The following is a 17,044-nucleotide window of genomic DNA, read 5'->3' on the forward strand; positions in this document are numbered from 1 at the left end:
AGACTCACTGTGCAGCAGATTCAGCAGTCCTCAAGGAGTTTATTGAACAAGATAGGGTCTATGACTTTCTTGTGGGACTAAATCCTGATTTGATCAGGTAAGAATTCAGATTCTAGGAAAACCACAAGTTCCTTCCTTAAATGAGGTAGTTGCCATCGTAAGAAGCAGGGAGAGCAGAAGAAACTTAATGCTTGATACTCCATCCATTGAAAGTTCAGCCATGATAGTTGAAAATCTTAGAGGTGGAGGACAAACAAAGGTGGAAGAGAAGGGTGTACTTACTGCAATAAGCTTAGACATACTTGTGAGAAGTGTTGGAAGTTGTTACAGTTGTAACTGAATTAGCTAAACAGGTTAGTTAAACAGTTGTAACTGAATTACTATATAGGAAAGTAGTTAGTTAGTTGAGGGGGCATTCATAATCAAGACCTGTATTACACTTCTTCTTCTTCTTTTCTCTGTTCTCAAACTTCCATTGTAACTCAATTCCAGTTCGAATTCTCTTCAATAAATAAGAATTCCTACTGTTTGTGATTGAATTCTTCGTTTTCATTGTTGATTACCTAGAGTTCCATAACCACCATATCAATTGGTATTCAGAGCTTTGTTTTTTTTTCTGGGAGATGGCGGAATCTACACGAACTCAAGCAGCGGTAAGGGAGATCGAGGAACGTTTGGAGAATCGGATTACTGAGAAGCTAGAGTTGAGATTGGCAGAGCTAGCTGGATCCTTACAGCAAACACTAGGAGAATCGATTAAGCAATCTTTTGAAGAATTGCTGCATAAAAATGGAGATGATGGCAGTTCTTCTCATAATCGCAACAATATTCATCATCAACATTCCAATGCTAACAACAGTAACAGAGGTGATCGATTTTCTACTCCTTATTCTTGCCATACTCGATTGTCTAAAATCGATTTCCCTAGGTTTAATGGTGCTAATGTGAAAGAATGGCTATATCAATGTGAAACTTATTTCATGATCGATGATACGCCTGCGGAAGTAAAAGTAAAACTTGCTATTATGCATTTTGAGGGCAAGGCTTTAAAATGGCATCATGCATTTGTAAGGTCATTGTGGAGTACAACTTTACCTACATGGGAAGAGTATGTCAAAATCCTAGTGGAGAGATTCGGGGACGTATGTAATGATCCTATGGCTGAGTTAATGAAGTTGAGACAGCAAGGGTCAATTACTGAGTATCATGAACAATTCGATGCCATAATTACACAATTAGAATTGTCTGCAGAATATACATTGAGTTGTTTTTTAGGAGGGTTGAAAAATGATGTGCAAATGATGGTGAGAATGTTTCAACCACAAACAGTGAGAAAAGCATTTGCTTTGGCTAAGCTTTATGAAGCTGCTAGTAACCAAGGGTCGCAGTTCAGTATTCCTATGAAAAACAAAAACCACAACAGTACCAAATCCATACTTGGCCCTAACCCACAACAAACATATGAACATGAAACAGCCAAGCCCAAACCCAAATTTAATAGAACCCTTTCACCAGCATTTATGGCTGAAAGGAGAGCCAAAGGATTATGTTACTTTTGTGATGAACCTTATTCTGCAGAGCATAGTATTTCTCATAAAAAACTTCAGATCCATCTGTTAGAGGTTGAGGAATTGGAGGATGAGTGTATTACCATTGATCCTGTCAATGTTGAGAATCATTTTGAAGCAGCTCAAATTTCTGTCAATGCATTGACTGGGGTAGCCAATTTTAGAACCATGCGAATCACTGGAAGATATATGAAGAAGGCTCTACATATTCTAATAGATAGCGGGAGCACTTATAATTTCCTGGATGTTCAGATGGCAGAAAGGTTGGGGTGCAAAATTGATGACATAAAACCACTAGTAGTCACTGTAGCTGATGGCAACAAAGTGAAGATTTCTTCAGTGGTAAGAAATTTGAAGTGGACAATACAGCATACTAATTTCACTTCAGATGTTATGTTAATTCCACTTGGGTGTTGTGATGTAGTGCTAGGGGTGGAATGGCTGGTAACACTAGTCTTGATTATGAATGCCCCCCTCAACTAACTAACTACTTTCCTATATAGTAATTCAGTTACAACTGTTTAACTAACCTGTTTAGCTAATTCAGTTACAACTGTTGAGCTAAACAGGTTAGTTAAACAATTGTAACTGAATTACTATATAGGAAAGTAGTTAGTTAGTTGAGGGGGCATTCATAATCAAGACCTGTATTACACTTCTTCTTCTTTTCTCTGTTCTCAAACTTCCATTGTAACTCAATTCCAGTTCGAATTCTCTTCAATAAATAAGAATTCCTACTGTTTGTGATTGAATTCTTCGTTTTCATTGTTGATTACCTAGAGTTCCATAACCACCATATCAGAAGTTGCATGGAAAACCTCCTAATCTTGAAGGAGGGCAAAAAGGAGGCCTTCCTGGAGGTGTATTTCGCAAGAACCTCCTAATCTTGAAGGAGGGCAAAAAGGAGGCCTTCCTGGAGGTGTATTTCGCAAGAACGGTCAGACTTATGTTGCTGAAAAAGTTGAAGAAAGCAAAACTGAATCTTCCAACAATTCTGGATTAAATAGCCTTAACCAAGAAGAGATTGGAGAAACCAACACATACTTGTACTTTGGCGTATTCAGGTATGCTTCCAATTTCATCCGGATTTAATGTTCCAAATATACTTTCTACTTCCCTATGGATTTTAGATTCAAGAGCCACAGACTATATGACACCTTCATCCATACTTTCTCCACTAGTAATAAAAAAAATTCTACTGCTGATGGTACTCTAGTGACAGTGGCTGGTATCAGAGATATCCAAATAACTCCTTCCATTATCTTAAAAAATGTCCTTCATGTTACAAAATTGTGCACAAACCTTGTCTCTATACAAAAACTTACTAGAGATTTATTCTATAGTATAGTTTTTTACAGCAACCAGTGTGTATTTCAGGACAAGGATTCAGGGAGGACAATTGGACATGCTAGAGAAGGGAATGGCCTTTACTATCTTGAAGAACCAAATCAGCCTATAGCAGCAAAAAAATCCACCGTCTTGCTCCTTAATGTAGTCACTTCTCAGAAGCAAAGAAAAAAATTTGCTTTTCCATTGTCGATTAGGACACCCCTCTTTTGGAGTCACCAAAATTAGTTCCATCTTTGTTTTGTAAAGTAAAAACTGAGACTCTTCATTGTGAAGTATGTGAAATTGCAAAACACAGGCATGTAACTTTTCCATTGAATAATAAAAAATGCACAATTCCTTTTCATCTTGTTCATACTGATGTTTGGGGTCCATCGACTATTCCAAGTGTGTCTGGAGCTCGGCTCTGTCCTTATATAACGATGGGCACCTGCCGCTCCAAATAAAAGACGAGGGGGATATTGCGAGAGGCATAAATGCCTACTTTGCCGATATGAACCACTACCCCTCGAACGCATCCCGATTACAGCACCTAAAACGGGTACAGGACTGTATCGGTAATCCAAAAAGCTCCATCTGGCACGAAATAAGGGGTTACATGGAAAGATGGTTTGTTACTTTTTATAGATGATTGTACCCAAGTTACTTGGCTTTTCCTTTTGAAAAATAAATCTGAAGTACTTGATACTGTTCTCCCAAATTTTTTCACAATGATAAAAAATCAATTTGGTACAAATATCAAAAGAATTAGATCTGATAATGGGAAAGAATTCTTCAATCATGTCTTTACTCTTTCTTTCCAAAATGAGGGAATGATTCATGAGTCTTCTTGTTCGAAAACACCACAACAAAATGGAATTGCAGAAAGAAAAATGGTCATCTTCTTAACCAAACTAGGGCATTGTTGTTCCAAAAAAATGTTTTAAGGAATCTTGGGGAGAAGCTGTTCTCACAACAACATATCTCATTAATCAGCTACCCTCTAGAGTGTTGAAGTTTAGGAGTGTCAAAATCTGTTTCTATTTAATATCCCTCAATATAGGGATTCAGTTGAATAGGAGTAATAATAGGGATTTAGTTATATATGAATACTAATAGGGATTTAGTTATATATGAGTACTAATAGGATTTGGTTGTTAAGTAATCTAGTATATATATATCTGATGTATTACCAATATAATTCATTCAAGAAATATATTTTTACTCTAATTCTTGACATGGCATCAGAGCTCTCGATCTTTGAGAGTCTTGCTTCCGCATAAATTTACCACCTTCATTGCGGTTTTCTTTTTTCTGAAACTTTAGCCACCTTCATTGTGGCCCTTTTTGCTGCCTTCGTTGCAGCAATTTAAGATTTTTTTTGTTGCCTTCATTGCAGCAATTTAAGATTTTTTTTTTTTGCTGCCTTCATTGCAGCAACTTAAGATCCCTTTTTTGCTGCCTTCATTGCAGCAACTTAACATCTGTTTAACGAAGTTTGTTTGTTGCCTTCTTGCTGTTTTTTGTTCTTCATCCATGGCGGGAGAAGGAGTAGTGATTCATAAAGAAACCAAGAATGAAACAGGAAATAAAAAATTTCAAGCCGAATTGCAAAACCTCTCATCCGTTCACAAGTTGAATGGGAAGAACTATTTGAAGTGGTCTCAAATTGTGCGCACTCTTTTGAAAGGTAAAGGGATGGCGGAACACTTAACTGATGAACCCCCCAAAGAAACAGATCCCAAATTTAAGAGGTGGGATAAAGAGGATTTTATAATCATGGCATGGTTATGGGATGCAATGACCTCAGAAATCAGTGACACTTGCATGTTTCTCAGCACTGCGAATAAGATTTGGAAGGCATTAGAAGAGACTTATTCCAAAGCTAAAGATGCTGCCCAAATATACGATGTGAAGGTGAAAACTTTGGTTGCTAAACAAGGAAACAAGACTGTTACTGAGTATCCAAATCATCTCAAAGCTTTGAGGATGGAAATGGATCATTACAGAGCTATAAAAGTCAAGTGTCTAGCAGATGCAGCATTACTCAAGGAGTATATTGAACAAGATAGAGTCTATGATTTCTTGGTGGGAATCAACTCTGATTTTGATCAAGTTAGAGTGCAAATCCTTGGTAAGGAGAAAGTGCCAGGAATTAATGAAGTAGTGGCTATAGTGAGAAGTGAAGAAAGTAGAAGGGGACTAATGCTGACAGTCCCACCTGTAGAAAGCTCAGCAATGATGGTTGACCAAAAGAAAGGAGGATGAGCCTATGTGGAGAAGAAAGGTGAAGGAGTGTGGTGTACCTATTGCAACAAGCCTCGCCACACTCGTGAAAAATGCTGGAAATTGAACGGGAGACCACTTAATAGAGAGTGGGGCTCTCAAAACCGAGACAAGGAGTGGGGGAAAAAGGGAGGTCAAGCACACATAGCTACAGGTACTAGTGAAGAAAGTCGAGAAGGTATGACGCAACTGAACCAAGATGAGGTAGAAAAGTTGAGATCTTTACTCACTAGTTTGGAGAAACCCACAGGTACTTGCTATTTGGCACATTCAGGTACGTTCCATTTTCTTTTGGACTTAATGCTTCAAATATACCCTTTAACCAATATTGGATACTGGATTCTGGAGCCACAGACCACATGACACCCTTACCCACACATTTCTCTACTTATTCACCTTGCACTAGCAACAAGAAAATATCAATAGCAGATGGTACCCTTATAACTGTAGCAGGTCAAGGAGATGTCCAAATAAATTCATCCATAACTCTACGAAATGTCCTCCATATCCCTAAATTGTCCACCAGCCTTATTTCCATTCAAAACTCACAAAAGACCTATCATGTAATGTTATCTTCTATAACAACTTTTGTGTTTTTCAGAACAAGCATTCGGGGAGGACGATTGGACATGCTAGAGAGTGGAATGGCCTTTATTGTTTGGATAACCAAGATTCCGCTCTGAAGTTATTCAACAACAATAACTCCTTTTTTTCAGAATCAATAAAAACCATTAGGGATAAGGTTCTTTTGTACCATTGTCGCCTTGGTCACCTTTCATTTCGAGTCATTAAGCAAATATTTCCTTCTTTTTTTAAGAAATTAGATGTAGAGAGTCTTCATTGTGAGGTGTGTGAGCTTGCTAAACACAAGCGTGTACCTTTTCCAATCAGTAATACAATAAGTACTTTTCCGTTTTATTTAATTCATACAGATGTGTGGGGTCTTTCAAATGTTCCAAATATATCAGGTGCATGTTGGTTTGTAACCTTTATTGATGATTGTACTCAGGTTACTTGGGTGTATTTATTAAAACAAAAATCTGAAGTCACGTCTATGTTTCTACAGTTCTTCTCCATGATAAAAAAATCAGTTTGGAGTAAGTATTAAGAGGATTAGGTCTGATAATGCTAAAGATTACTTTAACCATGGTCTTAATTATTTCTGTCAAAAAGAAGGCATTATTCATGAGTCCTCATGTGTTAAAACACCCCATCAAAATGGAATTGCTGAAAGGAAAAATAGCCAATTGTTAGATCAAACCCGAGATATGTTATTTCAAACTAAGGTTCCTAAAATTTTTTTGGGAGAAGCGGTGTTAACTGCTTCGTACCTCATAAATCGTTTACCTTCTAGTGTCCTTGCCTTCAAAACTCCTATGGAGGCCCTGTCCTCATTCTACCCTAATGTGTCGACCTCCAGTAATCTTACTCCTAGAATATTTGAATGTGCATCGTTTGTCCATATCCATGGTGATAATAGAGGGAAACTTGATCCTAGAGCCTTAAAATGTATCTTTATCGAGTACTCTTCCATCCAAAAGGGCTACAAATGCTATCATCCACCATCCCAAAAATTATTCGTCTCTCGTGATGTCACCTTCCATGAGCAAGAAAGTTACTTTGGTCAAACTCATCTTCAGGGGGAGAATACAAATAAGGAAGATGAGTCTCTTCTACTTCCTGAATTAACTCTTGAACCAGAAATTGAGATTGAAATTGATTCTGAGAAAGATGGTAATGATGTCGCTAATGTTAGATATGGGAAGAATCTAGTATATACAAGAAGAACAAAGGTCATTCCTGAATCTATTTACATCCAAGAGTCCAATCCGACTTTACACAAGGTAACGTCTCTTGATGCTTCAAATTCTAGTGATCCAATTTATGAATCTTCTCATGCACTAGAATCAGAATCCGACACACCACCAACTTATGATGGCCTCCATATCCAACTAAGACATGTACCTTAGGAAGAATACTAGGACATGTACCAACAAGCCACTCTACCCTCTATCCAACTACTTATGCTTTGAACAATTCTCACCTACCCATAAAGCCTTCATCACAAGCTTGAACACTACCACTTTACCTACCTCTCTATCTGAAGCATTGTCTGACATGAAATGGAAACAAGTCATGAACTTGGAAATGGAAGCATTGGACAAGAACGGTACTTGGGATTTTGTCCCTCTACCAAATGGAAAGAAACCTGTAGGATGCAAGTGGGTATACACTATAAAGTACAAGGTTGATGGGTCTATTGAGAGGTACAAGGAAAGGTTGGTAGCAAAAGGATTTACTCAAACATATAGAGTGGATTACTTGGAAACATTTGCTCTGGTTGCAAAAATGAACACCGTCCGAGTGATATTATCTCTAGCAGCTAATTACAGTTGGAACTTGCACCAATTTGATGTAAAAAATGCATTCCTCTATGGAGATCTAGAAGAAGAGATTTATATGGACTTACCCCCTGGATATAGTGAGCATATTGCTGCCAACACCGTTTGTAAGCTAAAGAAGGCTCTATATGGGCTTAAACAATCACCACGAGCGTGGTTTGGGAGGTTTGCTAGAGCCATGGTGGGTCTAGGCTTCAAACAAAGCCAAGGAGATCATACCCTCTTTATCAAACATTATGAGTCAGGGGGAGTAACAGTGTTATTGGTATATGTGGACGACATTATAGTGACCGGTGATGATGAAAAGGAGCAACAATTGTTAGGACAACACCTAGCCAAAGAATTTGAGATTAAAACCTTGGGAAAATTGAAGTATTTCTTGGGAATTGAAGTGGCTCACTCTATGAAAGGGATTTTTATATCCCAACAAAAATATATTACAAATCTTCTGCAGGAAACAGGCAAGACAGCATGCAAGCCAGCTAGTACACCAATCGATCCAAATTTACATTTGAGAAATGCAGAAGAAGACATTGCAGTTGACAAGGAAATGTACCAAAGATTAGTTGGAAGACTCATATATCTGTCACATACTAGACTTGATATTGCTTTTGCTGTAAGTCTAGTCAGTCAATTCATGCATCAACCAAAGGAGGTACACTTGCAAGCTGCACTCAGAATCGTGCAATATTTGAAAGGGACCCCAGGAAGAGGAATTTTGTTCAAACGAAATGGAAATGTGAGTCTTGAAGCATATACTGATGCTGACTATGCAAGGTCAATTATAGATAGGAGATCAACCACAGGATATTGCACTTTTCTATGTGGAAATCTTGTGACTTGGAAGAGTAAAAAACAAAGTGTGGTATCCAGATCCAGTGCTGAAGCAGAATTTAGGGCAATGGCATAAGGAATATGTGAATTACTGTGGTTGAAGATCATTTTGGAGGACCTGAAGATAAAGTGGGATAAACCAATGAAACTCTATTGTGATAATAAATCTGCTATTAGCATAGCACATAATCCAGTGCAACATGATAGAACCAAGCATATTGAAGTCGATAGACATTTCATCAAAGAAAAACTCGACAGTGGCCTAATTTGCACTCCATATGTCTCATCCCAAGACAACCTTGTAGATCTTCTAACTAAAGGGCTAAACAGCAGCAACTTTGAAAAAATTGTATCCAAGCTGGGAATGGAGAACATCTATTCACCAGCTTGAGAGGGGGTGTCAAAATCTATTTCTATTTAATATCCCTCAATATAGGGATTCAGTTGAATAGGAGTAATAATAGGGATGTAGTTATATATGAGTACTAATAGGGATTTAGTTATATATGAGTACTAATAGGATTTGGTTGTTAAGTAATCTAGTATATATATATCTGATGTATTACCAATATAATTCATTTAAGAAATATATTTTTACTCTAATTCTTGACAAAGGAGTCCTATGGATATTCTTTCGTCCTTCTATCCAAACATTTCTACCACTAATAATCTTGTACCACAGGTTTTTGGGTGTGTCTCATTTGTTCATATCCATAGTCAAAATAAGGGAAAAGTTGGTCCAATAGCTCTAAAACGTGTCTTTGTTGGGTACTCCACTACTCAAAAGGGGTATAAGTCTTATTACCACCCTCCATAAAAAAAATTATGTGTCTCGTGATGTTACTTTTCATAAAGGACAGGCCTATTTTGCTCAACCTTATCTTCAGGGGGAGAGTCTTGGTGAAGATAGGGGGAATAATCTGGAAACTCTTATTCTTCTTGATCTTGAAACAAATTCCCATGAGCTCAAGACAAGTGGAAAAATGGCTGAAAATGAGGCATTGGTTGAAGATGGATTTGGACGTGAATTTAGAGATGAAGCAGTGGCTGAAAATAGACTTGAGACTGAAGCATTCATTAAGAACAGAGGTGAAAATGACAAGTTTGGAAAGAATTTGGTGTATACAAGAAGATTGAAGGCCATTCCTGAATCAACACAAGTCCAAGAGACCAATCCAAGTCCTTCAAAACGGATAACCCAATAACAGAAGATGACCTTGACCTCCCAACTTCCATTAGAAAGGGGATTGGAGAATGTACAAAAAGACCACTATATCCTCTCTCAAATTATATTTCATTTCAAAATTGCTATCATGCCCATAAAACATTTCTTGCAAACTTAAACACCATCCAAGTTCCCAATAATGTTTTTGAGGCATAATCCGATAAAAATTGGAAGTATGCTTTGGATACATAAATAGAGGCATTGGAGAAGAATAAAACATGGATTTGGTGGTTTTGCCAGAAGGAAAGAAACCAGTTGGTTGTAAATGGGTGTATACAGTAAAATATAAGGCTGACGGATCGATTAAGAGGTACAAAGCAAGGTTGGTTGCAAAAGGTTTCACACAAGCCTATGACATTGATTATTCATAATCTTTTGCTCCAACGGCAAAGATGAATACAGTCCGAGTTATATTTTCTCCTGCTGCCAATTACGGATGGAAATTACAACAATTTGATGTGAAAAATGCATTCTTACATGGGGAGCTTGAGGAAGAAATTTATGTGGAGGTTCCACCAGGATATGGGAAAAATGTTGCAGTCAATTCTGTTTGTAGGTTGAAAAATGCATTATATGGGTTGAAACAGTTACCTCAGACTTGGTTTGGAAGGTTTACTAAGGTTATGATAGCCTTAGGATTCAAACAAAGTAATACAGATCATACATTGTTCATTAAACACTCTAATTCAAAGGGAGTAACAGTGTTGTTGATATATGTTGATGACATCATTGTGACTGGAAATGAATGCAAGGAGCAACAAGTCTTGACTCCACATTAAGCAAAAGAGTTTGGAATGAAAACTCTTGGGAGGCTAAAGTATTTTTAGAAATATAAGTGACTCACTCAAAAAAAGGTATTTTCATATCTCAACAAAAGTATATCATAGATTTGCTCGTGGAAACAAGTAAGCTAGCTTGTAAACCTGTGGAAGTCCTATAGATCCAAGCCATAAGTTGGGTAGTGTGGAAGAAGGAGCAGTGGTGGATAAGGAAATGTACCAAAGCCTAGTTGGAAAATTAATTTAACAAGTAAGCTAGCTTGTAAACCTGTGGAAGTCCTATAGATCCAAGCCATAAGTTGGGTAGTGTGGAAGAAGGAGCAGTGGTGGATAAGGAAATGTACCAAAGCCTAGTTGGAAAATTAATTTACCTTTCTCACACAAGGTTAGATATTGCATTTGCTGTAAGTGGGGTTAGTCAATCAATTTATGCACAACCCAAGGGAAGCTCATTTACTTACAGCTCATAGGATTTTGCAATATCTTAAAGAAATTCCAAGAAGAAGGATTTTGTTTAAAAGGAATGGGAGTGCTACTCTTGAGGCTTATATTGATGTTGATTATGCAGGTTCAATTACTGATCGAAGATCCACTACAGAATATTGTACATTTCTTGGAGGAAATCTTGTAACTTGGGGGAGTAAATAGCATAATGTTGTGGCCCGATCAACTGTTGAAGCTGACTTTCGAGCTACGGCACAAGGCATTTGTGAATTACTTTGGCTGAAGATTATCTTAGAAGATTTGAAGAGTAAATGGGATAGACCCTAGGTAGTTAATCTCAGATAGTGGTGTGTCGCGGCCAACTCCAAAAGTGGGATAGCAGGATAGCGCGTTTCGGGATAGGCGGGATAATTGCTATTTTTTTGAACAAATTACATGAATAATATTATATAAACCTATATTTAATGCAAAATTAACAAATGACTCAAACTCTGAAACATTCATAATTAGTAATAAGAATCTACAAGTCTTACTCTTAATCAAAACATACATAGAAATACCAATAAAAGTCAAGGAAATAAAAATGGTGCATATTGAAGTCTTTAACACAGAGTAATAAAATAACTAAATATTAAAATTCAAATGCATATTCTAGCATAGGAATCAAAGATAACCATCATCTTCATTAGCATATTCTACTTCTTCTTCTTAGGTGAAAGTAGAAAGAATAAAACAAAGTAGGAAGAAATAATAGCGGATCTTGCTGGGAAACGTTGGGATTAACTACGCCGGGATAGCAGAATCTCGCCCAGATCTCGTCGGGATCTTGTTTCACGTTGTCGCAGTCAGACACTGTACCGCACCGGGACAGCGGGATCTCGCTGGGAAACGCTAGAATTAACTACCTAGGATGGACCTATGAAGCTCTATTATGATAATAAGTCAGCAATCAATATAGCTCACAATCCTGTCTAACATGATCGAACGAAACATATTGAGGTTGATAGGCATTTTAGCAAAGAGAAGCTTGATTGCGGTTTGATTTTCACTCCTTTTGTTCCTTCACAAAGTCAACTTGTGGATATCTTCACCAAAGGATTGAGCTGCCCTATTTTAGAAAGAATTGTGTCTAAGCTAAGAATGGAGAATATTTATTCACCAGCTTGAAGGGGAGTGTTGGAAATTAAAACATAAGTGTTGGAAAGCTAAAACATATTAATACTCCACTTTCCAAGTAGCTAAGGTTCATTGTACAGCAAGAAGATTAAGTACAATGTATCATAAGAAATAGTGTTAGCTTTATTATTTTCTTATAAATTGCATTTGATCATTTATTATCATTGTAATTACCATGTGTATAAATTAAGCATGCTGCTGAGTGCGAATGTAACTTAAGCACATTCAGAAAAATCTTCTTGTTTTACACAATTAACACAAATAGATGAAAGCTGCAAGCATATAATTCCATATGGGATAAGATGAGACAGAAATTAGGACCTTGCTGAGCACTATAAAATGAGTTAAAGGATCATGCACTATCAGTGTAAATCTATTTCACACTGACAACCAATAAAAATTTACTATTTTGCAACGTTATAAATTCAAATTCAAAATGCAGTAACAAAAGTGGGATGACGTGGCAAAACAAAACAGGGAACTCTCATTGAATGTCAATTGTGCATGTCATTTAAACTCTATAAAAAAGAGTGCACAATGAGCTCTAGGTTGATATTAGCATTCATAATTTTCATTAATAAAAAACTATACCGTATAATTTCATCATTCCACTGGGGCAAAATAGGAGCCGGGCAGACAATGAGAGTGGCACCAGAAGCAATCGGAGGTTCAGTAGCTTGTAGTAGTTCAGAGCACATCAGACATACATATTCCCCATTCCTCTCAGCTATGGTAGTTTTATATGTCTTGCTTTCCAATCCTTTTTTTGATTTCAGTGACTTCCCTTTAGGTGAATAACCAACACAATCTGCATGTTGCCAAGCATCACAAATGTCACACTGAACCCATAGTCCTTGATATTTGAGACTTTCGCTCACAGCTCCACATGCGCACTCCACGCGCTCTTTTTTGAGTCTTTTCAAAGCAACTTTTTTGTCACAGTTGACTTGGGGAACCGAATCAATTAGTATGTCATTTCCATATGCTGATCTTCGGTGTGCAAAGATGCAGGCAAGCAATTCTACAGTTTTTCCTAATCCCATCTCATCTGTTACATTAAAATATGGTTATTAGAATCTTACAAAACATGTTAATTGTACCTCAATTCAATACTAAATTGAACCCAATCGATGCGACTCTCTTGTGCATATCTATCTAGACATGAATCTCATCTTGAATCCTGATTCATTATAATGAATCTCAATTCATTCAAATGAATCACTACCTAAATATACTGTCAGTCATAGCGATAAAAAACATTAGGCTTTCAACTTACTAGCTCTTAAGTATCAGAATGCATAGGTATTACAGTTACAGACTCAAGATTGCACACAATAGAGCATATAAATTAACATTTAGAAAGCAAAAATTATAGTTAAAAACTGTACCTATTCAGGATGCTATTGGAAGACCCATACTAGTGAAAATATATTTTTAATAAAACAGATTATTTGCTTATTTTAAAAATAAAATAAAACAGATTATGTTTTACCACTGTAAAATATCACAATTTTTTTAAAATTAAAATTTTGATAAAATCCACATGATTGTTTGAGTTAATAAAAGAAATATGCAACATAGCTTGAGACCTACCAGCAAGAATGCCTCCAAATACATACGGTGATGAAGTCTCTGGGCACAAGGAAATATTTCCACTGGGGCAAAATAAGCACAAGTGAAATGAAATCATAATTGTAGGGACTAGGGGGGAGAGAGAGAGAGCTCCCAGATATGTATTATGCAATAAAAAAATAATGGACGTAAGTTACATTCTGAGAATTGGTAAAAACTTACCTGAATGGATTGAAAAACATTTTAGAACCTGTGTCTAGAAAATCCACCGGCACACATAATGGAGAATGAAACTGATTTCTTTCAATGTCACCCTGACGTTCTTCCATTGCTTTTTCTCGTTTTACCATCCAGAAAGCTGCACGACGTTGATATGGCCTCAGTTCAGGAAGTAATTCAGGTATGTCATCTTCAATCATTGGTTCTGCTCTGTAGACATGATTTACAAAAGATAAGCTACAAGCTAGGCGAAAAAAAGGGAAATTGATTATTGTTAAGACTTAAACAAAGTTATTCTATTATTGAATAATCAATGACAACAGCATTGTCAATCGCAAATCGCAAAAAATAGCGGTTTGTTCAAATTATGGTACGCTACAGTGCTATAGCCGCTATTTGACAACACTTTATACTAAACCGTGTGTCGCAGAACAATAGCAGTTTGTTAAAATTCCGCTACGTTACAACTCTATAGCACTGCTATTTGACAACTTTGCGATCGACGATTATAACAATTGCTTTTCTGCTTAAATTGGTGATCAAGACCAAAGAGAAAGTTTAACTTACTTTGAAGGCTTAATGGCTTCATAAAAACCAGCAGGATCAAACCTCGAGCATTTACTTGCATAGCCACCGTCATCTACCCTCTCTGTCTGCGAATCAACTTCCATATCAATATAGCTACTAAACCCATACCTAACTTCTGAAGTCATTATTTCTGGTCGTAACCAAGACATGAGATTCATCATACTCTTTTTCCATAGTTGTCTAGAACCCTCGAGAAGTGACTCACATGCATCGAAGGTACTCTTTAGTACCTCCACCCTCACCCTGAGGGAAGGAATGTCCTTAGAAACCCTAATTCCAAGAACTGCCCTCAATGTAACAAATTTCAAACTTGCCAAGTGAACAAGACCAGAAACACCTTCATCAGGTCCATCAAAAATACCAGATAACAACACTGTGCATGTTTCAGTATTGTCAACTATAGCTTTTTTAACAAACTCTAGATGAATATCGGTATACGGTAACACTGGCCAATGGCCCAGTTTGATTCGACCAAGAACATCACTGACATTACACAATCGAAATCTTAACGAGAATTGTGGATCCTGATAAAAATCCTCAGACAGTTCAAAACCATGAAAACCTTCTCTTAAATTTAAATCCCTTAGAACAACTTCAGAAATATCAAGGTGTTCATCTGACAACCAACCAGACCGCTCAACCTCGACAAAATAAGGTTTATCAATATCACCAAAATCATTATTTTCTTCTTCTCCTCCTTCTACAATATTATGTTTATCCAATGCTGTTTCGGCAGTAGCATTTGTTTCTAGTATTATCCCGCTCGATCGATGTGGTTTACCTTTTCGCCTACCCATCTGTTGTCACCACTGGACAAAACTAATAAAGAAAACATCAATAAAAAAGCCAAGCTATACTTATAACATACTAAAATTAGTAATGATGTTATAAAACTGAAACTGAAGAACAATATAGAGCCACAAGAACTCAAACAGATGTAACATTTAAACTTAGATTCTCAAAAAGCAGAAGCACCAAATCAAAGGAAGCAACAATAATATGTACTTCCCTCCAAACCTTTTTAACTGTCACTTTTGTAGAAGAATTATGTTCCTATTTATCTATGTTTTCAAAGTTCAATGCAATATTAACTATTTTTTAGTCAATAAGACATTTCATTATTTATTGCAGAGAGATAAATAAGTGAAATGAGATAAGAGTTTAATGGCAATACACTGACACTGACATCCAATGACAGGTCACCATTTTATCAGTTTCAAAATAACCATACAGCTATGGGGTGACGTGGCAACGTAGTGAATTCTCATGAAATGTCAGTGTAAAACTGTTTTACATTAACGTTAATACATACTCTTTGGTACATACTCTCTAATTACACGAGATAATAAACAATTAAGAGTATTATAACAGAAAGATAAATAATTCCATCAAAAGCAACAAGATTTAGCGGTTGTCTCGGTAGATATAAATAACCTTAAATACAAAGGAATCGAGTAGCAATAACAACGAGCCAAGAACAAACTAAACATGAACTCAAAAGATACACACTCAATGCATAAACATACAATTAAGAAAAATAAAAAAAAAGGGTTAAATAGAACAAAGCTTTAAGTGAACTTTGACATAATTAAATAAAAGAGTGTGCACAAAAATATAGAATGAACGTGAATTTGGGCATGCGAAAAAAGAAAGGGGTTTTGGAATTAGAACCTGAAGAGAGAAAGAGAATCACCGAATTAAACAAGAGCATGAATCTTGGAACCAATAGAACACTGTTGATAGAGCACTGTTTCTGTTTTGTGTATACGTGTTCTAAGGAGTCTCTCGTTCTAAGATCATGCTAATGTTACATCTTAACGCCGTTACTATAGGGAGTTTGCAACAAATCCAACGGCCTTAATTAAGCGGTCATTTTATGGAAATGACCACTCTGTCCACGGATCGGATTGACTGCGGTAACAATATTACACAATAGTTAATCTCATTGTTAATTAAATATTGAACGATGTAGATTAGGTATTGAAAAAATTAATTTTGAATGATCTGAAACATTGATTTAGATTTGACCAACGTGATCAATATCTAACTAATTGTGTCATGGATATATGATAAGAAATTTGTTTCCATCATTTTGTTTATGTAATTTTACATTGATATTTATAGTTGTGTAAGGATAATGAGTTTAGTAATGTCGAGTATCCAAAGAATTTAGTTGTGTTTAAGAGATTAACATCTAAGGGTGGGTTCTTCTAGAAGGTTAATCCTAGTAGAAATTATTGTAGATCTTATGAAAGTTTAAGTAGGGCTAGACAACGGACTGAGTAGAGCGGTTTTGAGCTTAAAAACACTAATCGGTTTAAATTGTGGTTGATAAACATAGGCTCAATTTTATGCAATATAAAGTTGGTTTTGCGGGTTTCAGATACATTTGGTTGCGGGTTCCAAGTTCATCTGGTTGCAGGTTAAACTGGTGGTTACAACTGAATTGAATCATTTTTTAGGTCATTCAAATTTTTTGACCCAATAACATATTTAACAAAATAATTAACTTCTTTTTTATTTCTCAAGAAACTAGTATATTGTTGAAAATTTTAATGCTACTTTTGAGCCATTTAAAGTCATAAATTGTGTTCATTTTTTCTTTAAAATTGACTACTTTTTCCC

The 17,044-nt window shown here is 36.4% G+C and overlaps 1 protein-coding gene across 4 annotated transcripts in view; it reads right to left on the reverse strand.

Moving 5' to 3' along the window:
* Positions 1-16,249, reverse strand: part of LOC101499218 (uncharacterized) — a 34,009-nt gene extending 17,760 nt beyond the window's left edge. For 2 of the 4 annotated variants that reach the window (XM_004490451.4, XM_073365048.1), the window contains exons 1-5: positions 16,091-16,249; positions 14,399-15,228; positions 13,835-14,041; positions 13,634-13,695; positions 12,632-13,088 (exon numbers count right to left, since the gene is read on the reverse strand). In XM_004490451.4, coding sequence (XP_004490508.1) covers positions 12,632-13,088; positions 13,634-13,695; positions 13,835-14,041; positions 14,399-15,216 — 1,544 coding nt within the window. In that variant the 5' untranslated portion in view covers positions 15,217-15,228; positions 16,091-16,249. Of the gene's footprint in view, positions 1-12,631; positions 13,089-13,633; positions 13,696-13,834; positions 14,042-14,398; positions 15,239-16,090 lie in introns of all 4 variants that reach the window. The other 2 variants (XM_027331869.2, XM_004490452.4) reach the window with 2 other exon arrangements.
* Between the last annotated feature and the right edge of the window lie 795 nt (positions 16,250-17,044).

Source organism: Cicer arietinum, chromosome 2 (genome assembly GCF_000331145.2).
Source record: "Cicer arietinum cultivar CDC Frontier isolate Library 1 chromosome 2, Cicar.CDCFrontier_v2.0, whole genome shotgun sequence".
NCBI lineage: Eukaryota > Viridiplantae > Streptophyta > Magnoliopsida > Fabales > Fabaceae > Cicer > Cicer arietinum.